A 25,760-nucleotide genomic window follows, 5' to 3' on the forward strand; every position below is an offset into this window, starting at 1 on the left:
ATATGTCTTAACAGGTAGAATATTACCATTTGGAAGCAACTCCTTTATCAAGGCTAATAAACTAGTGAAACACGTGTCACTCACCCCATTTGCCCTCTTGATATTATACAACTTCACCACAACCGACATTTTTGTGAACTTACAACCAGGATACAGAGGTGCTTCAGACTCACACAACTTCTCATACATGTTGTTAAGGTCATCTCAATTAATAGTGTCATCACCTACATCTTCAAAAGCATTCGACTCATCATCATTCTCTTCATTATCTATAGACCCAGCATTCAACTTCTCTGTTTCCAACTCTTCCAACTCAAAAAACTCGGCAAACTCAGGATCATCAGTTAGCCTTTCGTATACCTCAACATCATCTTCTTCAAAGCTATTCTCGTCCTCTAATGGTTCCCCATGAAAAATCCAACGTGTATAGGATCGACTAAATCTCCACTTTTCTAGGTGTATTTTAACGTCCGGAAAAGCCATATACCTAATATTACCACATATTTCACAAGGACATGGAATACTAGAAGAACCTTTCAAATTGTTCGAAACGACTTCATAAAATTCAGCTAAACCATCCTTATAGTTGGGGTCACTCATATTTGCATCAATCATCCAAGTTCGAGTCATTTTTCTACATTCGTAATAGGCAAACAAATAAGCGAAATTCAGGAAATCAATTAAACTAAATTATCAACAAATTAGTTAATAACCCAAAAAAATCACAAATTCAAAAATAATCGACATTCATCGGCCAGGAAATTGAACATACAATCCTATATCTATATACCTGATTGATAAACACGATGAGGGAGAGAAGACGGTGACAACAATGACGGAGATGAAGACAGAGAGAGACGATGAGGGAGGAATGGAGGATGATATTTGTGTATAGTAGCAGTATTAGCTTGTGTTTGTGTTTGTGTTTTGTTGCGTATAGCAGAATAAAGCAATCTGTTGTTCTTAAGATTTTTATAACATTAATAACAACGGTTATTGAGTCTGCAACCGTTGTTACAACCTAATAACAACGGGTTCTAACAAAACCGTTGTAATTACTTTTCACTAATTTTGCGCCAAATTATTAACAACGGTTAAAATGTATTACAGAGTAAACTGTTGTTATTAGTTTTTATATTAACAACGGTTTTGAAAGTATGACCCGTTGTTAAAACCAATAACAACGGTTAACAACACCGAACCGTTGTAATTAAGTTTGGTAAAATTCGCGCCATCCATTCTACAACGTCTTATGGTGATTTTCGTGAATAAGCGTTGTTAAAGGGTCGTTGCAGTTGCCTGTATTTGTAGTAGTGAAAGGGCAAACTTGTCAAAATGAAATGAAAATAGGGGTGACGTTTAGTAAAATAGGGGCGACGTTTAACTTAGTAGGATTAGTTTTATGAAAAGTACGTACAAGGAAGCAACGTTCTCACAACAAGCCATAAAACGCTGTGCTCTGGAATCGGTGACTCCTACTTCTCAGTTTGATCATCGACTCTGGGTTTGGATCACAACTCATATTTGGAAGACTTCACAAACAAAGACTTTCTACACTCAGTACTCAGTGGATATCTAGTCAAGCAGAACAATCTGATCAGCTACTTACATGAGCGCGATGATACTTCAAAGTTCAAAGCGTCGACTAACATTCTGCTTACAGCAATGAAAACTGTCCATAGCAAAGGAATTGAAGGTGCAGTCTTGATCACCCCATCAAAGAAATTACTATCTGTTCTGGTTTCTTGTAAACCAGTCCCAATTGAGTCTCATTTTACGACCAGTACTGAACATTAGACATCCTTTATCGACTCACAAGTACTGGTCTATTAGCCTAGCTACGGGTCAAGTATCTTAAACTCTCTTGTACTTCTCTGTTTACTTGTTAATAAAATGGTTCATTGTTGTAAAGAAAAAGCTCTTTTTTACTTGTTAAACTATGAATTATAAAAATAGAAATTTGTGTTTTTTTACACGGGTTTAAAATTATTACTCGGTACTAGGTAACGTACATGTCCAGAAGTAACATGTAATCCGTATTCCAACCAACAAATGAAATCACACAGTGATTTTTCTATTACTGTCCAACCGAGAACAACTAATTATATTTAACATAAACTACAAACAATATTGTTTAACAAAAAAATTCACAACTAATCAAGAATGTGTATACACTATACACTCACAACACTGTATCTGTATCACCCTCGACATTGATTCGGGACCCTCCAATGCGAAGATTGCAATCCTGTATAATTCGAATTGAAATAATTCTTCCAATCTTCAATCGTAGTTTTGAGATCCGCTATCTTCCTATCAAGCCCTATACAACAATTAGCATGCATTGTACAAACTTTATTAAAATCTCTGCTAGGTGAACAATACCCGCCGAAGTAATCCGTGTTCAAAAACCGTATCCTCAATCGAATACTCTTAACGAACGGCCCATCTTTGACTATGTTAAATACATCTTGTTCGTTTAGACGAGGATACGTGTGTCTGGACGCCACCCAAAATTTGTAGAATTTGATTGTTCGACGGTTTGACTTCACGTACACAAACCCGTTGTTCGGGTAGTTGCTTATGTTGAATTGTTGCCCGTTGAATAAATCGCACGATGTTTGAATGTCTGAATACGGGATAAATTGCGGAAATGGACTTCGAAACCACATTACATCTGTATCCTGAGATTCAAGAGTAATGACGGGAATTATGAAGTTTTTCATCCATTTCAGTCATTTATTTACCTTTTTTTTCTTTATACGGAATATTTTAATAGATAAACAAATGAATGTGACGGAAAGAGGAAGAAATCATTACCGTGAAAACGAAGCTGTAACCCAAGCTCAAAATGGTTTGCAAGAAAGCAAGCCTTCCCCACATCATATCCATATAAATAGGAGTCATGAAGACAGCCTCATGAGCCATTTGAGATGACTGATTATTCTTCAGAAAATAACAATGTGACACCGTGGCCTTGCACCGTGCATACGCGTCATCATCGACAGCAATGACCAGCAAGTGATCAAGAAGCTTAGCCGTGCCATTCCCAACTCTGAAACCCTCAAGGAAGAGATCGAATACAGAGTTTGGAGCCGCCCATGCTTCATTCAATGTTGTTAATATGACCGTATTATCTTTTGTTGCGGCTGCCTCCAAAACGGTCCTTAGCTCATAGTACTTGTCTTTTACAACCTTTCAAATTGGAGTTAACTCAGTAACGTTAGCCATCGCTTACAAGCAAAACTTGTTGAAATCATAATCATCATGTGTAGAAAAAAAATATGTAATTAGCTTAATTCCCCTAACCAAGGCGGATTGAAAGGAACGAACAATCATACGACTTTTATCACCATATTTTGGGGATTGGGTTGGTTATTAACACTAGGGTTAAAACCCGTATAAAATTACACGGGACTACTTTACAAATTACAAATACTCTTTACATAGGAGTAGAAAGTAGTGAATATTAGTAAGAATATTAGGCTGTCAAGTCACTAATTTTGACTAAAATCAATCACAGGCTTTCGTTAGTTGTCGTTTTAGTAAATAAAACGATATTTCTTCAATCTTTCCAACTAGTCAATTGGTCAAATTTTGGACTAAACAAATTCATATGTACAAGTAACTTCTATGTTCAATTAATTCATGCTCAATTATTCAAGTATTTTTAAATCTTAAACTATACTCAAACATGATTTACTCTTACTACTCATGTATGATGTATGTATGATTATCTCAATTATGCATTTATGCCTCGTACCAAATCTTTTTCCACGAGTTATAGACTTATAGTTGACTACTTACACTATTTTACAATTAAGTTATGAAAATAGAAATTTCTTACTCTAGTGATCGGAATGAAAACATTGAAAATATCAAATTACAGATTCAAATCTCCATTTTAACATTCGCATTCTAATTGTTTTTTTTTTTTTTTTACTTTATTCACTATAATGTTCCTGTTTGACTTTTTACCATCCCCATGACAACATTTTGAACCTATGTTAATTTTTTGGATTGAAAATATAATTATCGATACTTACTTAAAGGTTAAAGTTTTAAAATTCGATCTCAAAAGTAGGAACATAGTAAAGTAAAAAGGAAGCTAAGAAGAAATATGCTTCCCTAGTAGGCTCCTACCTCATCTAACAAAAGAAAAGCAACTAAATTACCAGACAAAAGAATTGACTAAGACGGATAGCGCCCGTCTTAAATGAGAATTTGTAAAAAAAAAAAAAATGCTAGAAATTAAACACTCACCGTTTTGTTATGGATTGGTGTCGGTGCAGGAACAAAACGATACTTGTAACCATACAGAGACGGAATAGTCTGCCCAAAGTTGTCGATCGAAGCGTAATACAAAACCAGAAATGCAACCGCAACAGTAACACAGAGCACCGCGGCCTTAACAACCTTTGTATAATCCACCGGCTTCGTCGGTGGCGACATATAATCGACCGTTGTGGTCGTGGTCGTCTTCGTCGTCATTGTTTGGTTACTCCAAGTTTTTCCCTCTTCCATTTCCTTCAACAATGTGTAAATTGTAATGCTATATATGAAAAGTCTAAAGTATTTTGTGAACTTGGTTCGATGTGATTAAATTAATAAAAGCGTTAATCACTCCATTATACAAGGGCACATGGTTAAGTTACTAGTTCTAGACTTGTAGCTGTTGATTGTATGTAGTAAATTTTGGAATTATATTTGAATAAGTTGAGATAATAGAAATGGTGTATGTGGGGGAGATTACAACTGTCTGTTAAAAAAAGTTAAGAGGACTAAATTTCTAATACTAATAATTGCACATTCTCATTTAAGACGGACATATTTATCTTAAGATTAAAAAGGGTTAAGTATTATACATAAAACAAAAGCAAATACATTGATCAAATTAGCAAAAAAATTATCCGATTTACATAAAAATAATGTTTTATTTAACATGTTTTATCTTTAAGACGGATATGTGCCTTAGCTGTATTATTAGTCCAGTCTAATACTGAAGGCTACGTGCAAACAAAAAATGGGCATTTTATAATTGATTACACCTCATGTTCCTCTTACTAATACTAAAGTTGTACATTCTTTCCATCTACTACATTCTTAGAAAGTTCTCATAATATTCCACCTTTTTTTCATGATGATAATTTCCTAAAGTAATAAAATGTTTAAATAAGAATGTTGTACGATATATATATGGACTATATACAATGTCGTGACTCTTATTTGATGATGACAACAATAGTTTAATTTGTTGTGACTCATAATTACATTTACTTTATTTTGTAAGGGAGAAATAAAGTAAATATAAATTATTAATCGAGATGGAGGAAATAGATTGTAAAATGTCGTCAAATGCACAACGCATTTTTAGACATTTTGATCAATATGCTAATTACTATAGTTATCTTAAGCAACATTATGGACTATTGGATGGAGATTAGAGTGGCACGCACCCATAGGCCATAGATGATAACAAAAATGGAATAGACTATAATGTAAATTCTGATTACACGCAATATAGTCATTGAAATGAGAGTATATTTGTCTTCAAGTTGCGACATTTATTCCAAGGTAGCAAGTACAAAGCTAGTGAACATGGCCATAATTTTTTATAGGTTTTTCTAACATGTATCCTAAAGGCACTTGTTAAAAAGCTAATTAATCAGAGAAATATAAGCATGAATATTTTGTTAATTATGATAAATGTTAGTTTGTACTCATATATCAATTTCTGATAATGTTCTTGGAAATGTTTCTCTAATTAGTTTCTTAACGTGTGCCTTTAGAGCATGGACACATGTTAGAAAAAACGTAATTCTATAAAAATAAAAAGTATGTACCATAATTAGGAATATTCCAAGTTTTGTTCATATGTGATAAATACAGAGTAAATGACATATCTAGGATCACTACACTTCTTGCCGTTAGGGGCAAGCAAAGTCCTTGACATTTCACAATAATAAGTTCTATATTTACCTACGAAAATTTACTGCTTCCAGGAATATTTTGCGTTAGACTAATAGTATGTGGTTGGTCCTTTAACTTTTTTAAATACTCCTTAACTAATTAGAAAATAAGAGCACGTAAAAATACACTTGTATTGCCCTCACAAAAAAATATTCGTACCTTTTTTAAAAGATAGACCCTCTTATTTTGAAAATTCGTCTCCCTTTCTTATCATTTCAATGAATTTCACGTTATATATACAGAGTATTTTAAAATTCACTTTATTACTTGATCAATTCAATGAATTCATAAATTTTCCATGTTATGCATTTTATTTTTCGACAACGATAATATCACAATTGCAACATTTTCCAATTTATAAGGTGCAAATTGGTAAACTTTCATGTTAATCATTATCTCTACTGGTACGATAGTATGTAATTTATGTTATAGATTTAATGTGAATTAAATTAAGGGAATAGGTACAGGGACATAGCTTATACCCCACCTAATCAAATTGTTAGGTGCATAATACACTAATACAGTATAATCTTTTTGAAATTCTTCATTTGACGTAGTACGCCTCTTAATTTAAAAGAAAATTAGTTTAGCCATCAGGTGGCACCAATCTGCATTATCCTAGTTTAAAACCTTATTTGTTTCTACTTTTTATATGTTTGAAGTTTGAACTAATGAACTGGTTACATGTTATATTCATTCACTGTTAACCTACTCTTTGGCATCTACGCTTTGGAATGTAATACATGATTTGAACATGACCTCTTTACACAAATACTCCTCTGTCCCGGTCATTTGTTGTCCTTTTCCATTTTGGGGTGTCTCAGTCATTTGTTGTCCTTTCTATTTTAAGAATGAACTTGATAGAGTAATTTGATCATTCACACCCAATTTGTTCCACTTGTCATTTAGCTATTTCCCATCTCCTCTTTCCTTGGTCTTTGTGCCAAAACCAAAGAACAACAAATGACCGGGACAGAGGGAGTACAAGTTTTCAATAACTAAGCACGTCAATAATCGGCGATCGAGAGGCCGGTACTGTATATCTACGATTTGTTGCCGGGAAGAACGTGGACGGCAAGATATACAGTACTTTCTCCGCCTCGATCATTTGTTTACCTATTCTATTTTTGGGTGTCTTAGCTAATTGTTTACTTTACTATTATATGAATATATTTATGATATTTGATAGGCAATTTGATTCTACGCACACTCAATTTCGTCCCCTTGTTATCTAATAATTGACCTCTTCTTATTCACTTAGTCTTTGTGCCAAAATCAACGGTAAACAAATGACCCGGACGAAGAGAGTATTTGAATTTCTTAATATGGAGTACAAAGTATATTTTTTCAAAACTTGTATTGTATTTTGTCATGAAATGTCGGTCTAAAACATACACACACTAGTTACTTTTTCCAATTTTCACATTCACTTTGCAAAGTGAAAGATCTTTAAGATGATCATTCTGTTTTAATTCTTTAAGTGTAAATTAAAACAGGTAAATACCATTTGTCTCATTTGTTTATTAACTTGTTTGATTATTTAAGACGGACATGTTCATTCTAGATAAGAGTTATTTGTGTTTTGCTTATATTTGTAAAAGAGGAGTGTCCGAACCAAGTCAAAACCATTGTTTCGTTTTGGGTATTTGATTGCGAGTTATATTTCAACTACGTATCTAATAATTCAAACCAAGAAACTCTAATATTATGTGAAAAAAGATGACATAAAATGCAGAGCTTAACAATTACGTGATTTAATATTAAGTTCATATTACGTCAAAATAAGTAAATAATCATGGTCCATGGATAAAGAGTTTAAAATATTTGTAAGTGTTCAAGTATAACACGAGATAATACTCACTTTTTAATCATACACATAAAATGATAAGTATTTGACGAGGAAGAACTCACCATGGACAATTCTTTTTGCATCACTTGCAAGCAATGACGAAGCTAGGCTTTGGCCGGGCGGGCCATGGCCCAGGTGATGATTTAAAGAACAAGTAATAAATAGGTTCATTATTATCAATGAATTAAAGTTGCCTCAGTGGTTTGTATGCATGCAATTTTCATTTCCTAGCCCGAAGTCGTGTGTTCGATGCACGTAGAAGACATATTTTTATGTTTTTGCTTTTCCTATCACTTTCTTTCTTAACTTAATTTATGTAGATAATATGTCATGCCTAAATATTTTACATAATGTTTTATATTTAGAAAATAGGGAGTCGTATTTTAACGTTGGGAATGATTCTTGTGTTAATAAATTTTATTATCATTAGAAAATTCTTTATAAAACCGTCATATAAAAAATTTATATAATTTAATGTGTAATTTGACACTCCCTACGTCCCACATTCGTTTACCTTTTTTATTCTTTGTAAGAACTATTTTAATAAAAAGTAAACAAATTAATGAGACACGGAGGGTAAACAAAAATAAAGATGTATTTATAGGTTATGTATAATAATTTAAAATCCTACGGAGTATTAGATATCGACAATGCTATCCCAATAGCGTGAGATTTACCATGAGTCGATGAAAGAGTATACATCGATGAAATCAAAATCGGCCCGGGTACCTATTTTGTCCTAGCTTCGTCCCTGCTTGCAAGCCGTCCTTGCGATCGAGCTCGATTGATGGGTCATGAGCAAAAGATTATGAAAGAATTTAGAGCTTCAAGTTGTAAGAAATAAAATGGTAAAATACATATGGAAAATGCTATTTTTGAGAGAATATAGTATCACACATAAGTAAATATAACACACGACAAGTTCCAATTCGTTCAATTTCCCTTTCAACAACTTGAGTAATTGTGTATGTAGGCCCTGTTTTTTTGGACTTAAAGTCACTTAATTTAAGTTAACTTCAGATTCTATAAGTTCAGTTCAGTTTAGTTCAGATCCTATAAGTTCAGTTCAGATCCTATAAGTTCAGTTCAGTTCAGATCCTATAAGTTCAGTTCATTTCAGTTCAAATCCTATAAGTTCGATTCGATCCTATATGTCACTTAATTTAAGTTCGATTCGATCCTATAAGTTCGATTCGATTCGAGATCCTATAAGTTCGATTCGATTCGAGATCCTATAAGTTCGATTCGATCCTATAAGTTGATTCGATTCGATTCGATCCTATAAGTTTTTAAATCCAAAAAAACAGGTAGTAGTAGACTTGTTGCTTAAATTATAGCCATACGTTCAATATATAATTAGAGATGCATTCTTTTGTTTAGTTTTATTCTTCAATCAAGGTGGATTTGTAATATTTATGTCGGCTAGTTATCTTTTTGGATTGATCGTATTCAAAGGGGTCGGCCTATCTATATCATATACCTTGAAATGGACATGCCCATGAAGTACGACCGTTTGAAATTTGACCCACCTTTATTAATATTTTGCCAATAATACACAAATATGTGCTGGATTTGAAACTTAACAATTTTGCCAACTAGAGACCCGAACGTTTTATTACGAATAATTAGTTTTTGGGGTTCACCTTTAATTTCTTTTGTACCAAAAAAAAAAGGTGGAGTAACTCTGTAATTCGGAAGTGTGAATAGTATTTGATTATTGACAAAGTCCACTGTATGTCGCTTACTTCTAATGTCTAATAATATACCTATATTATTAAGGATCATTTAGTTCATAAAGTAGTACAGTATATGATTAGAATCAATAATCAACATCTAAGTTTGGACGTGGGAGATTCATGTCTAAGATCCTGTTCTTTTAAGTTGAATGAAGCGAGATTGAACTGTTTAATTGATCTGAAGTGAGCTGAAATGAACTAAAGTGAGCAGCTGGATGGAGATTAACTGAATTGAAATTTGTTGAGATAAAGTGAGCTAAATTGAGTTGAGTTTGACTGAAATGATAAAGTAAGTTAACTGAATGAAACTGAAAAGAATAGGATCTAAGCCTAGGTTTGTTGGTGAAATTCCCACGTCTTTACCTAGGTTGAAGCATGGTTGTTTCATGTTCAAATCCAGTCATTTTTTCCTAATAAAATTTTATTATTTTAATTTGAATTATCAAAACTTGTTTGGTTCCTCATCAAAAACACATGAATTGTAATTCATGGAAGTGTGAAAATAACTAGTTATTTGGTTGCCCCAATTCATGTGAATTGGAACTTCCTAGGAACTCTAATTCCTCCATAATGGAGGAAGTTGCTTACCTAGCCCCCCTAGGTAAGTGGAAGTTCTTATGGAATTGGAATTCCCACATGCAACCAAACAACTTTTTCAAATTCACGAATTAGAATAGCATAATAATTAGAACTTCCCGGGCATTGTATTTTCCCGTTGCGAACCAAACGACCCCTCATTGTTGAATGTTAGGAATGACTATTCCATGCAATTGTTTTCAATTTGCAAAATCTGATATTTTTGTTATTAGTTTTGTATAGATTTGTTTGCCATGTAATTCAATTTTCTCAAATTTGTCATTTTTAAATTGGTGATTGATTTATCAAGTTTTTTTTTTTTAAATTTGTCGTGTTAAAAATCACTAATGAAAAAAAAATTGTGTTGGTAACATCAAGGACAAAGTCCACTGAAGAAACCCAAGCTTAGTGATGAAGATGCATCAACTAGGAAGATCAGGATAGAAGAATATGATGAAGAATATGACGAAGGAAATGAATGTATTGATATTTTGAGAGAGATGTAATATGAATTGTAACTGTAAATTTTATTCAATGATAAAATTGTATATCTGATTACAGGAGTCGTTCAATATTTATAACAACTTCCTAACTGTCTAACAACCAGCTAACTGTAGTTAGCTCTATTTAACTATGATTAAGAAGTTGGTTAATACAACTAACTTTTAACTAACTTAATCAATCCTTATGTCCAATATTCCCCCCTTAAGTTGGACTGTTCTGAAACAACAGACCAAGCTTAGAGGATAAAAACTTATGTTGATCAGCAGCCAAAGGTTTAGTCATAATATCTGCGAGTTGTAGTCCAGTTCTAACATGTTTTGTCATCAAAAAACCTTGTAATTGCTTGTCTCTAACAAAGTGGCAGTCGATACTCAAGTGCTTTGTCCTCTCATGGAAGACCGGATTCTCTGAGATGTGCAGGGCAGCTTTATTATCACAATATAAATCAATAGGATGAGAAACAGTCACACCCAGTTCTTGTAACAATGCTGCCAACCAGACTAATTCAGAGGTTGTATAAGATAAACTCCTGTATTCTGACTCAGCAGAACTCTTGCTGACAGTGGCTTGTTTTTTAGTTTTCCATGACACCAATGATTGACCCAGCAGCACACAGTAACCACTCAATGACCTACAAGAGAATGCACATTGACCCCAGTCTGCATCACTGAATGCAATGACCTGCAAATCAGACTGAAACTTGTATAACATGCCTGTATTGATAGTCCCCTTCAAGTATTTAACCACATGTAGTGCAGTCTGCATATGTGGAACCCTAGGCTGACAAACAAACTGGCTCAAATGTTGAATGTTGTAAGAAAGATCAGGCCTGGACATATTTAGATATAATAATCTACCAATAAGTCTTCTCTTTCGTTCTGGATTCTCTAAGAGATCCCCTTGATCAGTAGACAGTTTTAAACCTTGTTGCATTGGAAATCTGGCAGTAGAGCAATTCTCCATTTGCAAGTCTTTTAAAATGTCCATAATATACTTCCTTTGATTGATCATCAAGCCATCTGAATTTCTGGTTATTTCTAAACCAAGAAAATACCTCATAGGCCCTAGATCCTTTATAGAATATGCAGAATGTAAGGCTTTCTTGACTTTATCAATCTCAGTAGCAGAAGTACTAGTCAATAAAACATCATCAACATACACAAGAACCACTGTGAATGACCCATTTGCTGCATCAGTTTTTGTGAACAATGAATAATCTTGTCTTGACTGTATGTACCCAAACTCTTTTAAAAATCTTGTTAATTCTTTATTCCACTGCCTTGAAGCTTGCTTCAGGTCATATAATGATCTTTTCAGCTTACAAACTAATCCTTTGCCTACATCATACCCCTCAGGTGGTCTCATATAGACCTCTTCATCCAAGAAGCCATGTAAAAAAGCATTACTAATATCTAACTGAAATAATGGCCAATTCTTAGCAGCTGCTATAGCTAGTAAGGTCCTGACAGTTGTAAACTTAGCAACTGGTGAGAATGTATGCTTATAGTCCTTGTCTTTTATTTGATTGAAGCCTTTGGCAACTAGTCTTGCCTTAAATCTTTCAACAGAACCATCTGGTTTGTACTTTATTTTGTACACCCACTTGGACCCTATAGCTTTATGTCCAACTGGCAATGGAACAATCTCCCAAGTCTGATTCTCTTCCAATGCACTGGCCTCCTTAGACATAGCCTCCACCCATCTTGGATCCTGTTGTGCTTATTTAAAAGAATAAGGTTCATGTTCCTTGATGACATTGAACATTGAACCAATAAAATCTGGATGATGATCTGTCATGGAGTTTAATACTTTAGTCTGAAATGTTGATGCTTGAACCATAGTAGCAGTATGCTTATGCTGCTGCCCAGGTAATTTATACTGAAAACCTCTCAGTCTTGATGTAAGTTGAGTAGGTCTTGAAGACTTTCTGATCTGAACAATATTCTCGACTTTTTGTGTGACCATATTTTGATCAATGTCAAGATCTTGAAAAGACGATCATCATAGCCGATCATCCACAAAATCAATCTGTACCAGCAGGAATGTCCCTTTGAACAGGGACAAGAACAGTGATGGTGTAACGCCCCGTAAATTTCGGACCGTTAATATATTTCGAAAATAATTTATTAATCAAATAAAATTTGATATTTAAGTATTTAAAGTAAAAATAATTCAAAGAAATATAATTTTATTATATTTTGAAGAAAAGTATTTATTTTGATAGTTTCGAGAAGTTTAAAAATAGTTTAAACCGTGTAAAACTTTTTATTTCGAAATAAGGGCGTATCGGGGGGAAAATGACAATTCTTTTGAACGTTGGGTAAACGAATTTGGAAATGGGTCGTATGAATACTCAATTTTCTTGTAATCTCGTGTTTAAAAACTTTTGTCTTGTCGGAATTTGCATTTGACTTACGGTTTTAATTATTATCGAAACGAGTCAAAACCGACTCGTAAAATCCCGACTCGATCCCGCTCTTTCCTTTCTTTCTCTCCTTTCCCGCGGGCACCTCTCCCCCTCCCTTCATTTTTCTGATTTTTTCCTATCCTTCATCTTCTACAACTTACCAAACACCATTTTTATACATTCAAGCTTAAAATCGTCACATCTCCCTCATTTCTACTCGGATTTTCACGAAATTTACATTTCCGGAATCCCCTCGTCGAGATCTACAACCTTGTATGTTTTAATTTCAGTTTTCTTGAAGTTGTTTTAAGACGAATTTTCGGTATTTATGTACTTATTATGGTGTTTTATTGTTTAATTAGGTGAAGAATTGGAGGACGAGTTTGGGGACTCGTATATTGTCGAGGATAGCGGCTAGTTGTTGTTAGGGTTTGGGTTTAAGGTGCTAATTGCTCATTTTCTAGCTTAAGGTAACATATTTCGAGTTACTCGACGAATTATCGTCACAATCTTTGTTGTTTTTGTATGTTTTGTGATTTTTGTTTGAGTAATAATTTTCACATGATTAAATTTGATGCATGCATGTTTAATCCATGTATTTTTGTTAGTTTTAGTTAACAAGTTAGTATTGAGAACGATTAATTATGTTTCAGACGGTCTTATAATGAATAAAAAAGGAAAAAAAGAGGAGTAATGGTGGCGGCGGCGCCAGAAGAAGACGGGCAGCCCACGGCTGGCCCGGGTCGGCCCGTTGCTTGTTTCGCGGTTTTCCATGCATTGTTCGTTTTATTCTCGCCTTCTATTAGCTAGTTTAGTCGATAAAGTCATGAGTATTGTTCCGTTCTAATTATGATTTCTTTCATAATTAGTCGATTCGATTGATTAAAATATTCCGAGTAGTGTTTAGGGGTTTAACTTTGTTGTATTGGATTATGGTGTTAATCACAAAATGAAGAATGAAACAAAAGTTAAAAATGGTGGAATCTTTTGTAAATGAGAGTGTCAACTAATATGTTAAAGGATAATAAGTGGAATATGCACCTAATTTAGCTTTTGTCACAGTGATAAATAATGTTAGGATAGTTTATAAATTCAAAATGAATTTTATAGTGATAAGTGTGATGTTTTGATGATTGTGCCGAAAACTGAGCCTTAGTCCCTTTGATCGATGCGATGTCGATTAAATGTGTGATTGGTCGGCCGCAATTTAACCCGTGCACTGTCGCGTAGGTCAGGGTTGCGGGTAAAAATTCGGTTGAATGAATTAGATAATCGGCCTTTTTCTTGTTTTAGGCCATTTATTATATTTTTATTTCACATGTGTAATTAGTTGATTTAAGTAGCATCTTATATTGTAGAAATGGCCCTAGATTCCCTGAAGCCTTTAACATGGTTAATATTGTTAGAATTAGAAATTAGTATTGAATACTTATTGAGGATTTTGTTGGATTGTATGTTGAATAGACGTTTATATAGCCTTTCACATGATAGAATGTTAGAATTTATGTTGGTAAGTAGGACTCTTTGCCCTCTTATGGTTAAGTGGGTGTCTTACTTGACTTGTGTGGTGAGTCTTGTGTGGTGTGGGCTAAAGTATTCAAGCTGGGACTAGCTGGGACTAGGTCCTAGGTGAGTATTTCGGCCTTCATCATAGATAGGTCTTTATAGTCTTTGACGAGTATATGTTCACTGCTTGATAGCCTTTGTGTTCCTGACTAGTGGATTTATATCCAAGTTGGGGCATGACCTCGATTTTATTTTGATAGTAAGTGGTCAGCTTAAGTACTAGCCAACCCTTTGGTGGACTCCTTAGGGTACTCACTTTGTTTTAGAAAAATTGTGGGTCTTGGGTGCGGTGGTGTGTATCCGCATGTCTAGATCTGCAGATTTTTTAGGCTAGGGTTGTGTTGTCTCTTGGCCATGTTTTATTAATATTAACCGCTGAGCCAAGATACCGGTTCGATTACCTTCCCTACCTCGTGGTATAGACTCGAGTTACAAAGTGACTATTGACGGTGCTAAGAACTTATGCCTGTCTTTGATATATTGCCCTTTCTTGTATGGTGATTTTATGAATCGTAATAGGTGAGATGTAAGCGGTTCATAGATTGATAAAGTTTGGATTACTATTTGTTATATGATTCACATGATAGTTTAGTTTGGTCAGTTTAGGGGTCATAGGTTAAATTACATGTTAATTACATTGGTTATCATATTGTTTACATGTTTTACTACATGTTACATTAATTATGACGATTCGGTATCGGGAGGACTCGAAGTTACTCCCCACGGAATTGTGGCTTTCGTGTTTGTATAAAATGCGATTGACAGGTTGTTGATGCTTTGTTGGGGTCACAGACGAGCTAGTGAGCATAAGGAACCTTGGACCTAGTTTTGGCTATTCTTATAGTAAACCTTTTAACCTTTGGTTTTGTATATAATTTGAAGGGACATATGTCTCCCTTTTCTATTTTTGGTTTGTATCATTCTATTTTCTTATTTAGCTATGGCATGTAAAGTAGTTCATTAGCATTGCAGGTTTTGGCACCCGCCTCTTGGGAATGTTGGAAATGTTGTGATTGGTTTAGAAATTTTTTTGAAATTACAGGTTTTTGGCAAGTTGAACCAATTACAAACATATCCTACCGCTTTTTCAGAATTTACGCCTTTTTTATCGTTAATTTTAAGGGTGTCACAGTTGGTATCAGAGCCTTATTGCTCCCGACGCACGTTTGTGCACCACACTTAAAAATTACTTGACCTTTAAATAATAAACTTGAGAGAAGGGTAGGATGGGTAGAATTAGGATTTTATGTGGTAGTCTGTTTGTGATTGCTAATTGTTAGGTACTAATTGATTTTCTCTTTTGTAAGATGGCTCTCCAATAGAGGTAGATAATGCAATCTTACCTTAGTCTTCCAATCTCGTTGTTTATTCGTCTTTCAAATTCTTCTTCTCTCGCCTTGGTAACTACCTTTCAATTCTTTCTCCCGAGTCATCTTAGGTTCGTTTTCTTCTTATAGTAAAGTCCATGTGGACACCTTCCTTTTTATTCTGCAAGATAGTTCCCTTGTTCAAGAGAACCCGGTTTTGAGAGAATGAATCATTGGAGGGCGTGAACGAGTTGAGAAATTGATTGGTTAAGGTTTGAGTGGTATAGGAGAATATAACTTGGGATCCTTTGGTTAGACTTGTTAGTTGTGCATGATATGAGAGCCTAGTGAGTTGAGGAACACCTTTGGATTTATGTCTATTGAGAGCTTGTTTGTTATAGATGATTGAGCATGGGTACTACCTTAGCACATAAGATGGAATGAACCTGAGCTATTTCATTTGAGAGTCTCGATGTTTCTTATGGAGAATTAAAAGAATGATAGTTAGCCCTAATCCTTGTAGGCCTTGAAAGGAATACAATAGGACTTTGACGTTGCTTAATGGTTTGGTATCGTACTTTGGAATTAGTTAGTTTGTTAAACCTTTTGAGTTGACCAAATCTAGTATAGAGTAGCCCTTGTTGACCTTATTAATCATATCTGAATTTGGGAATTTTGGTGGAAAGTTGTTCGATGTAGTTCGTGAGTTCAAAGATGCGATTCTAAATTATGGTATCGGAGACTAGAAGTATTAAGTTGAGAGATGATGGAGTAAACAAGCCATGGTACTTGGGGATGACATAGTAAGTGAAGTTCAATGACGAGAATTGTAAAGGAGATACTTTGTGACATGGGAGGTAACAAATGAATTTGTGTGGTGAATTGATTTTGGCTCTTAGAACCAATTGAGTTGAGGAATACCTACCATTGTGGAGTCCTAGTTAGTCTTTTAATTTGGTAGACTTTTGGGGCTTGGTTGAATACCTTGGTGATGTAACCTTATCATATCAATCATAAGCTTTGATGAGTGTTTGGTAAGCGGTAACCCCTTCATTGTGCCGCTTCTATTCTCCTTTCCTTCTCTTTAACGTTCGTTGAACCTTGTTTTTATGCCAAAGTTTACGTACCTTCTTCTTGCCTGAGATATCTTCTTAACTCGGATACCTCTTATTCTCGTCAACCGTTATCTTTACAGTTCGACTCCTTATTTCCTAACATGTCATTTGTTCCTTGCTTATCCTTCCTTAACGCCTTTTTATAATACTATTTCTTTTGAGAAATGTTGGCCTTGGCTAGACATCATGACCTTTGAAGGGATTGTTGTGTTTGACCCTTTCCTGGTCTTGAGAGGATTTGATATTGGAAAGACTTAGGTAGTGTGATGAGATATGCTTGATGGTTCTTATACATATAGATCCTTGATAAAGTGAGTACGTTGGATTGGTGGATTTTGTGTGTCAAATGTGAGTGATATTGATTACTACTTGAGCTATGGTATGAGAGTGAGAGTAAGCAACATTATTGGGAAGTTTTAGCACTTGTTTTAATAACTAGAAAGGGTAATGGTATGGTTGACACCAATTGATAGGCTAAGGAACATAATTTCAATTTATGGTTTTAGGAACTCTGAGGTGATAAAGTGTTGTTACAATTATGACCTTGTTCCTTGAGAATTTGATGGTAAGTAAGATTAGGATATCAAATTCGAAAGAATACTCCTTGGGGATGTTGATGACCAGAATGGATTGGTGATGTGATTTGGTATTAGTTGGCTCTTGAGAGTTCTTGAGTTGAGAGAGACTTAGTTTTGAGAAGAATTTGTTAATCCTATAGTTTTATAGACCTTGAGGTCGCACTGAGTACTTGAGATGATGGGATGGTGTTGTAGCTGAGTGTAGCTGAGTGTAGTTTCGCTTTTGGCAATCCTTAATAAATAAAAGGATAGAGGAACGTGAGATCCTATTGATTTTTCGGATTTTGGGATTGGTATGTTACTACCTTGTTTTGAAATGAAAACCTTGTAGAATATTTGAGGAACCCATAGTTGACACTAGTTGAATACGAATATAATTTTGTTGGAAGCCTTGACCTTAGGCTTGTGGAAGTTGTTTTGGAATGTTATTGTAAATTTGGACCTTATATTTAATCCTTTGAGGAATCTTTCTATTGGAATTGGAATATTGTTGGAAAATTGAGTGAACCTTTCTCGATGTACCGATCTTCCTAATTCCGATCTCTGACAATTGTCATTCTTGCTATTCTGGCTTGTTCCGTTGTGTTCGCCTTTATGGAACTCATTTGACCTTTTGAGTAAAGCGTCTTGTTCGTTGACATCTTTATTGACTTCATCCAAAAATTCCACCTTTAAAAGTTCAATTCCCTCTTGTTTGTTGGGTGTGAGTTCCCTATGGCGACTTGCACTTCTCGTTCCCGAGTTGTTTTCTATCTTGCATAGATTCTATATAGTTTGAGTAAACTTTTGGTTCATTTACTTGGAGTAAATTTACAAATTGACCTTTTTCTATAACATTTGAAAATGATTTCTCACTCTCTTTCAACCCTAGTGTTCGATTGGACATCTAAGCTATTTCTCGTTTTGTGTAATGATTCCTTTTCTTACTCTTTTTCCGAGTTACTAAGCCTTGTATAATCATAATTAGTAAAGATAGTATTCTTACTATAGAATTTTAAACTAAAAGTTTGAAAATGCTTTTATGATTTTCAATGGTTTTAACATTAGTGAATGTTGAATCTCGTTGTTGGTGACGTCCCAATAATGGATTTTCTCATTTATTGGTGTAGAAATATTTTTATGTTTTGATATGAATGTGGATGTTCTTGTCTGATCAACGAGAGTATCACCGTTTTATTGAAAAGATACTTATATTTTCTTATAATTATAATTTCTCCTTCTGAGTTTCGAGGACGAAACTTTTTAAAAGGAGGGGTGATTGTAACGCCCCGTAAATTTCGGACCGTTAATATATTTCGAAAATAATTTATTAATCAAATAAAATTTGATATTTAAGTATTTAAAGTAAAAATAATTCAAAGAAATATAATTTTATTATATTTTGAAGAAAAGTATTTATTTTGATAGTTTCGAGATGTTTAAAAATAGTTTAAACCGTGTAAAACTTTTTATTTCGAAATAAGGGCGTATCGGGGGGAAAATGACAATTCTTTTGAACGTTGGGTAAACGAATTTGGAAATGGGTCGTATGAATACTCAATTTTCTTGTAATCTCGTGTTTAAAAACTTTGGTCTTGTCGGAATTTGCATTTGACTTACGGTTTTAATTATTATCGAAACGAGTCAAAACCGACTCGTAAAATCCCGACTCGATCCCGCTCTTTCCTTTCTTTCTCTCCTTTCCCGCGGGCACCTCTCCCCCTCCCTTCATTTTTCTGATTTTTTTCTATCCTTCATCTTCTACAACTTACCAAACACCATTTTTATACATTCAAGCTTAAAATCGTCACATCTCCCTCATTTCTACTCGGATTTTCACGAAATTTACATTTCCGGAATCCCCTCGTCGAGATCTACAATCTTGTATGTTTTAATTTCAGTTTTCTTGAAGTTGTTTTAAGACGAATTTTCGGTATTTTCGGTATTTATGTACTTATTATGGTGTTTTATTGTTTAATTAGGTGAAGAATTGGAGGACGAGTTTGGGGACTCGTATATTGTCGAGGATAGCGGCTAGTTGTTGTTAGGGTTTGGGTTTAAGGTGCTAATTGCTCATTTTCTAGCTTAAGGTAACATATTTCGAGTTACTCGACGAATTATCGTCACAATCTTTGTTGTTTTTGTATGTTTTGTGATTTTTGTTTGAGTAATAATTTTCACATGATTAAATTTGATGCATGCATGTTTAATCCATGTATTTTTGTTAGTTTTAGTTAACAAGTTAGTATTGAGAACGATTAATTATGTTTCAGACGGTCTTATAATGAATAAAAATGGAAAAAAAGAGGAGTAATGGTGGCGGCGGCAATGCCCTGCAGCGATCCGCAGCCACGGCTGCGGGTCGGCCCGTTGCTTGTTTCGCGGTTTTCCATGCATTGTTCGTTTTATTCTCGCCTTCTATTAGCTAGTTTAGTCGATAAAGTCATGAGTATTGTTCCGTTCTAATTATGATTTCTGTTCATAATTAGTTAGTTCAGTTGATTAAAATATTCCGAGTAGTGTTTAGGGGTTTAACTTTGTTGTATTGGATTATGGTGTTAATCACAAAATGAAGAATGAAACAAAAGTTAAAAATGGTGGAATCTTTTGTAAATGAGAGTGTCAACTAATATGTTAAAGGATAATAAGTGGAATATGCACCTAATTTAGCTTTTGTCACAGTGATAAATAATGTTAGGATAGTTTATAAATTCAAAATGAATTTTATAGTGATAAGTGTAATGTTTTGATGATTGTGCCGAAAACTGAGCCTTAGTCCTTTTGACTGATGCGATGTCAGTTAAATGTGTGATTGGTCAGCCGCAATTTAACCCGCACTGTCGCATGGTCAAGGGGTTGCGGGTAAAAATTCGGTTGAATGAATTAGATAATCGGCCTTTTTCTTGTTTTAGGCCATTTATTATATTTTTATTTCACATGTGTAATTAGTTGATTTAAGTAGCATCTTATATTGTAGAAATGGCCCTAGATTCTCTGAAGCCTTTAACATGGTTAATATTGTTAGAATTAGAAATTAGTATTGAATACTTATTGAGGATTCTGTTGGATTGTATGCTGAATAGACGTTTATATAGCCTTTCACATGATAGAATGTTAGAATTTATGTTGGTAAGTAGGACTCTTTGCCCTCTTATGGTTAAGTGGGTGTCTTACTTGACTTGTGTGGTGAGTCTTGTGTGGTGTGGGCTAAAGTATTCAAGTCGGGACTAGTCGGGACTAGGTCCTAGGTGAGTATTTCGGCCTTCATCATAGATAGGTCTTTATAGTCTTTGACGAGTATATGTTCACTGCTTGATAGCCTTTGTGTTCCTGACTAGTGGATTTATATCCAAGTTGGGGCATGACCTCAGTTACTTATTTTGATAGTAAGTGGTCAGCTTAAGTACTAGCCAACCCTTTGGTGGACTCCTTAGGGTACTCACTTTGTTTTAGAAAAATTGTGGGTCTTGGGTGCGGTGGTGTGTATCCGCATGTCTAGATCTCAAGCAGATTTTAGGCTAGGGTTGTGTTGTCTCTTGGCCATGTATTATTAATATTAACCGCTGAGCCAAGATACCGGTTCGATTACCTTCCCTACCTCGTGGTATAGACTCGAGTTACAAAGTGACTATTGACGGTGCTAAGAACTTATGCCTGTCTTTGATATATTGCCCTTTCTTGTATGGTGATTTTATGAATTGTAATAGGTGAGATGTAAGCCGGTTCTGATTGATAAAGTTTGGATTACTATTTGTTATATGATTCACATGATAGTTTAGTTTGGTCAGTTTAGGGGTCATAGGTTAAATTACATGTTAATTACATTGGTTATCATATTGTTTACATGTTTTACTACATGTTACATTAATTATGACGATTCGTGGCTGGGAGGACTCGAAGTTACTCCCCACTGAATTGTGGCTTTCGTGTTTGTATAAAATGCGATTGACAGGTTGTTGATGCTTTGTTGGGGTCACAGACGAGCTAGTGAGCATAAGGAACCTTGGACCTAGTTTTGGCTATTCTTATAGTAAACCTTTTAACCTTTGGTTTTGTATATAATTTGAAGGGACATATGTCTCCCTTTTCTATTTTTGGTTTGTATCATTCTATTTTCTTATTTAGCTATGGCATGTAAAGTAGTTCATTAGCATTGCAGGTTTTGGCACCCGCCTCTTGGGAATGTTGGAAATGTTGTGATTGGTTTAGAAAATTTTTTGAAATTACAGGTTTTTGGCAAGTTGAACCAATTACAAACATATCCTACCAGTTTTTCTGTAGAATTTACGCCTTTTTATCGTTAATTTTAAGGGTGTCACAGATGGTAGCAGGATTCACAAGTTCTCTTGATGTGATACTCAGGTCCTCATAAGGCTTGTCCTTATGATAAGGAAAAATTTTCTCTTGAAAAGTAACATCTCTACTAACAAACACTTTGTGCAACTTTAAATCATATAATCTATAACCTTTTTGGTTATGAGGGTAACCTATGAAAATGCACTCTCTTGCCTTGCTTCCAAATTTATCAGTGAAAGTGGGAGGCATAGTGGCATAACACAAACAACCAAAAACTTTTAAATGGTCATAGACAGGAACAGTTTTAAACAGCAACTCATAAGGTGTCTTATTCTGATTTAGAGGTGTGGGCATCATATTAATAAGATATGTAGCAGTTAATAAACAGTCACCCCAAAATTTGATAGGAAGATTTGCATGAAATTTGATTGCCCTAGGAGTCTCTAGCAAATGTCTATGCTTTCTTTCAACCCTACCATTTTGCTGAGGAGTTCCTACTACACTTGTTTGATGCACAATGCCTTTTTCCTTGAATAAAGACCCACAGTTTATTTGTAAAAATTCTGTTCCATTATCAGACCTAATTGTTTTAATGTGTCCATTCAAATGATTAAGAATATATGCAAAGAAATCTCTAATCAATCCATATACCTGATATTTATGTTGAAATAAAATGGTCCAAGTGTTTCGTGAGTAATCATCCAGAATAGTTAAGAAATATTTTGCACCAGTCATAGAAGGAATCCTATAAGGACCACATACATCCATATGAATCAATTTAAAACAAGTAGTAGCTCTAAAAGTACTTAAAGGAAAAGGTAGCCTATGATGCTTGGCCAAAACACAAGATTTACAATGAAAAGGAGATTTCTTTATTATAGTACTAAAACCAGATACAAGTTTTAACTTTTCTATAGACATATGTCCTAACCTGGCATGATAGAGATCTACATTGTTTAAACCAGAAGTTGAACTCATAGCAGTATGTAAAAGCTTAGCATCCTTTGCTGTAGACAAAAACTTATTCATTACAAGTTTATTAAGAGTATTAACTATGTGTTCTGTAGTATGATCCTGAGTAGCACAGCTGTGAAATCTATAGAGATCACCAATCCTCCTCCCCCTAGCTATAACAACCTTATTTATAAGGTCCTGAAAGATACAATCATGGGAAGAAAAAACAACACTCATGTTATGGTGATCAAGTAACTTACTAACAGATAACAAGCTTTGTTTGAAATCAGGAATATAAAACACATTTAACAAAGTTATTTTATCAGTCAACATCACATTGCCCATTTTATAAACACATTTAACACTACCATCAGGTAAGCCAACTCTAACAGGTCTTTTGAAAATATGAACATTAGTCAAAAGATTAATATCATGAGTCATATGATCAGAAGCCCCAGTATCCACTATCCAATCAGATAAAAAACCAGACTTATTTGCAGTAAAAACATGAGAATGAATAGGAAACATACCTGCAAAATTGGCAGCAGACAAACCAGCAGGTTGTTGATCAGAAATCCTTTGCAGGACCTGATCAACAACAGAATTAACCAAACTATCCAAGACTTCAGCAGTAAGCCCATGAGAAATACCAGAATTGTTATTAAAGACTGCACTACCAGTATGCTCAACTTCTTTTAGGCAGGAATCATCTAAAGGAGAATTAGAAATAACATCAGCAGTGTTGGCCCCTCGCTTAGGTTGATTAGGCTTGCCATAAGTGACCTTCTCTTTACCCTTAGTTTTATCACCAGGAAATCCTTTAATGACAAAACAGTTTGCAGGATTATGACCCGTCTTGTTGCAGTGTGGACATTTGGTCAACCCAAAACACGTTTCCCTCGTATGCCCAACTTTATTGCAATGATCACATCTCTTAACAGCAGAAGGCCCAGCTTCTTATGGCTTGAAAGTTGAAACACCAGATTTCCTGTTATCAGGCTGTCTGTAACTTGCATACGCATTAGCATCAGTCAGTACAGAAACAGTATCTGTAATCTGCTTCTGACGCTCTATTTTCTGTAATAAAGCCAACACCTTATTCATTGATGGCAGAGGATCAAGTGACAGAATTTCTGTCCTGATCCCATCATAGCTGTTGTTCAAATTCATCAGAATTTGAATGATCTTGGCAGTATTCTCTCTGTCAATCATTTTCTTGATAAGAGTACAAGAACAAAGTGAAATTTTGCCACAAGTGCAAGTTGGTAATGGATCAAGAGAGTCAAGGGTCTCCCACAAGTTTTTCATTTTGCTGTAATATTCAACAAGTGAGAGATTCTCTTGAGAAACAGATCCTAAATCCTTAGTCAGCTGATAAACTTCTAAAGCATTGGACTGCCCAAATCTTTCAGTCAATTCATCCCATAACTCTTTGGAAGATGTCATAAATTTAAAATTCTCTTTGAGGTTCTTATCCAAGGAATTAGAAATCCAACGAAGGACCATAAAATTGCATCTCTTCCACTGTCTATGACGCTTATCAGTGGAAGGAGGACAAGAACAAGACCCATCAATCATACCATCTTTGTTTTTCGCAGCTAAGGCCATGATAACTTCCCTCTTCCAACCCAGAAAATCATGACCCTCAAAAAGAAAAGATGATAAGGTAGCTGAAGGTTGGTCAGAAGTGGAAAGATAAAGTGGGTCATCATAATAATCAAAAGGTGTAGGATTCTCGGTTGAATCGTTTTCAGGCATGATTGAATGATAGTTTTAAGAGAAATCAAGAAATTAAGAAGAATGAAGGAAATTTGCGGAAGCGATTGTAGAAATACCTCTATTCCTTGATATGATAAAGCAAGAAACAGAAGAAATAAAACCCAGAATTATGAACCAATTATACTGATACCATGAAGAAACCCAAGCTTAGTGATGAAGATGCATCAACTAAAAAGATCAGGATAGAAGAATATGATGAAGAATATGACGAAGGAAATGAATGTATTGATATTTTGAGAGAGATGTAATATGAATTGTAACTGTAAATTTTATTCAATGATAAAATTGTATATCTGATTGCAGGAGTCGTTCAATATTTATAACAACTTCCTAACTGTCTAACAACCAGCTAACTGTAGTTAGCTCTGTTTAACTATGATTAAGAAGTTGGTTAATACAACTAACTTTTAACTAACTTAATCAATCCTTATGTCCAATATCCACGACGATCAGGAAAGTGTACCGTAAATATAGTAGCTCCCAATGTTCACTGATTCTCGTTTTAGACCGTGTTCATCTGAAGGTTTCAGACAACCTTATATAATTATTTTTATAGTAAAATATGACCATTTAAATGTAAATGGATTACTGATTATATACAACCCGTGTGGGATTTATCTGTATGCATCCCTTTAAATATAAGGACTATAACGAATTAATCATGATGAAAGCATGTCATAAAATAAATTGCATAAACAAAAAGGGTAAAGAGATGACGAAATAACCTTCGGTCCTAGCTAATTCGGCCTATGAACAATATCGCAATGATATTCTCCTATCAGTTGCACCCAAGATGCTCCGAGAAAGGCCCTTTGATTTTGCTAGAATCGATTCCTAAATTTTCTGAAAAATTTTAGGTTATTTTTGTGTTTTTTCTGATGAGAGGAGGCAAGAAGCAGTGAAAAATTAGGTTAGGATTATTAGGGTAGAACAATGAGCTCCCTCTTCCTCTTATTCTAACCGAAAAAGAGGAGTGAATGGGGAGATATTTTTACCCTCCTAATTTTCGGCCCAATGCTAACCGAAATAAGAGAGATCCATTTCTCTTTTTTCGGTTTTTCCAAAAATGTATAAAATGTGTTAAATTGTCATCTAGTGAGGATCAAACCCATGACCTCTTGGTTTGAGTACCCTCACTATTACC

General features: G+C 34.6%; 2 protein-coding genes and 1 long non-coding RNA gene across 3 annotated transcripts; 1 reads left to right on the forward strand and 2 right to left on the reverse strand.

Moving 5' to 3' along the window:
* Nucleotides 1–2,026: 2,026 nt before the first annotated feature.
* LOC141611465 (uncharacterized protein At4g15970-like) lies at nt 2,027–8,730 on the reverse strand. The gene is made up of 5 exons (XM_074429998.1): nt 8,574–8,730; nt 7,882–7,904; nt 4,264–4,527; nt 2,821–3,195; nt 2,027–2,684 (listed from the first exon to the last, which is right to left on the reverse strand). Exons 2-5 carry the CDS (start codon nt 7,900–7,902, stop codon nt 2,202–2,204), a joined length of 1,143 nt encoding a protein of 380 aa, XP_074286099.1. The 5' UTR covers nt 7,903–7,904; nt 8,574–8,730; the 3' UTR covers nt 2,027–2,201.
* Nucleotides 8,731–13,189: 4,459 nt separating this feature from the next.
* Nucleotides 13,190–15,626, forward strand: LOC141614078 (uncharacterized). The gene is made up of 3 exons (XR_012529306.1): nt 13,190–13,315; nt 13,405–13,512; nt 15,374–15,626. It is a non-coding gene; the product is annotated as an uncharacterized LOC141614078 (long non-coding RNA).
* A 6,448-nt stretch (nt 15,627–22,074) lies between these two features.
* LOC141613180 (uncharacterized) lies at nt 22,075–24,595 on the reverse strand. The gene is made up of 6 exons (XM_074431920.1): nt 23,818–24,595; nt 23,368–23,655; nt 23,102–23,301; nt 22,815–23,035; nt 22,535–22,628; nt 22,075–22,158 (listed from the first exon to the last, which is right to left on the reverse strand). Exons 1-6 carry the CDS (start codon nt 24,593–24,595, stop codon nt 22,075–22,077), a joined length of 1,665 nt encoding a protein of 554 aa, XP_074288021.1.
* Between the last annotated feature and the right edge of the window lie 1,165 nt (nt 24,596–25,760).

The sequence above is a fragment of the Silene latifolia genome, chromosome 11, assembly GCF_048544455.1.
Source record: "Silene latifolia isolate original U9 population chromosome 11, ASM4854445v1, whole genome shotgun sequence".
Classification (NCBI taxonomy): Eukaryota; Viridiplantae; Streptophyta; class Magnoliopsida; order Caryophyllales; family Caryophyllaceae; genus Silene; species Silene latifolia.

Bases quoted from the DNA above. Each gene is read 5' to 3' on its own strand.
- LOC141611465 (XM_074429998.1), bottom strand. From the start codon at position 7,902: ATGCAAAAAGAATTGTCCATG. The intron at 4,528-7,881 runs GTGAGTTCTTCC...ACATTGTTGAAG, and splicing joins TGCAAAAAGAATTGTCCATG to GAAATGGAAGAGGGAAAAAC. The intron at 2,685-2,820 runs GTAATGATTTCT...CTTGAATCTCAG, and splicing joins GTTACAGCTTCGTTTTCACG to GATACAGATGTAATGTGGTT.
- LOC141613180 (XM_074431920.1), bottom strand. From the start codon at position 24,595: ATGCCTGAAAACGATTCAACCGAGAATCCTACACCTTTTGATTATTAT. The intron at 23,036-23,101 runs GTTAGTAAGTTA...TGTATCTTTCAG, and splicing joins TCAAACAAAGCTTGTTATCT to GACCTTATAAATAAGGTTGT. The intron at 22,159-22,534 runs GTATATGGATTG...ACCATTTAAAAG, and splicing joins TATTTCAACATAAATATCAG to TTTTTGGTTGTTTGTGTTAT.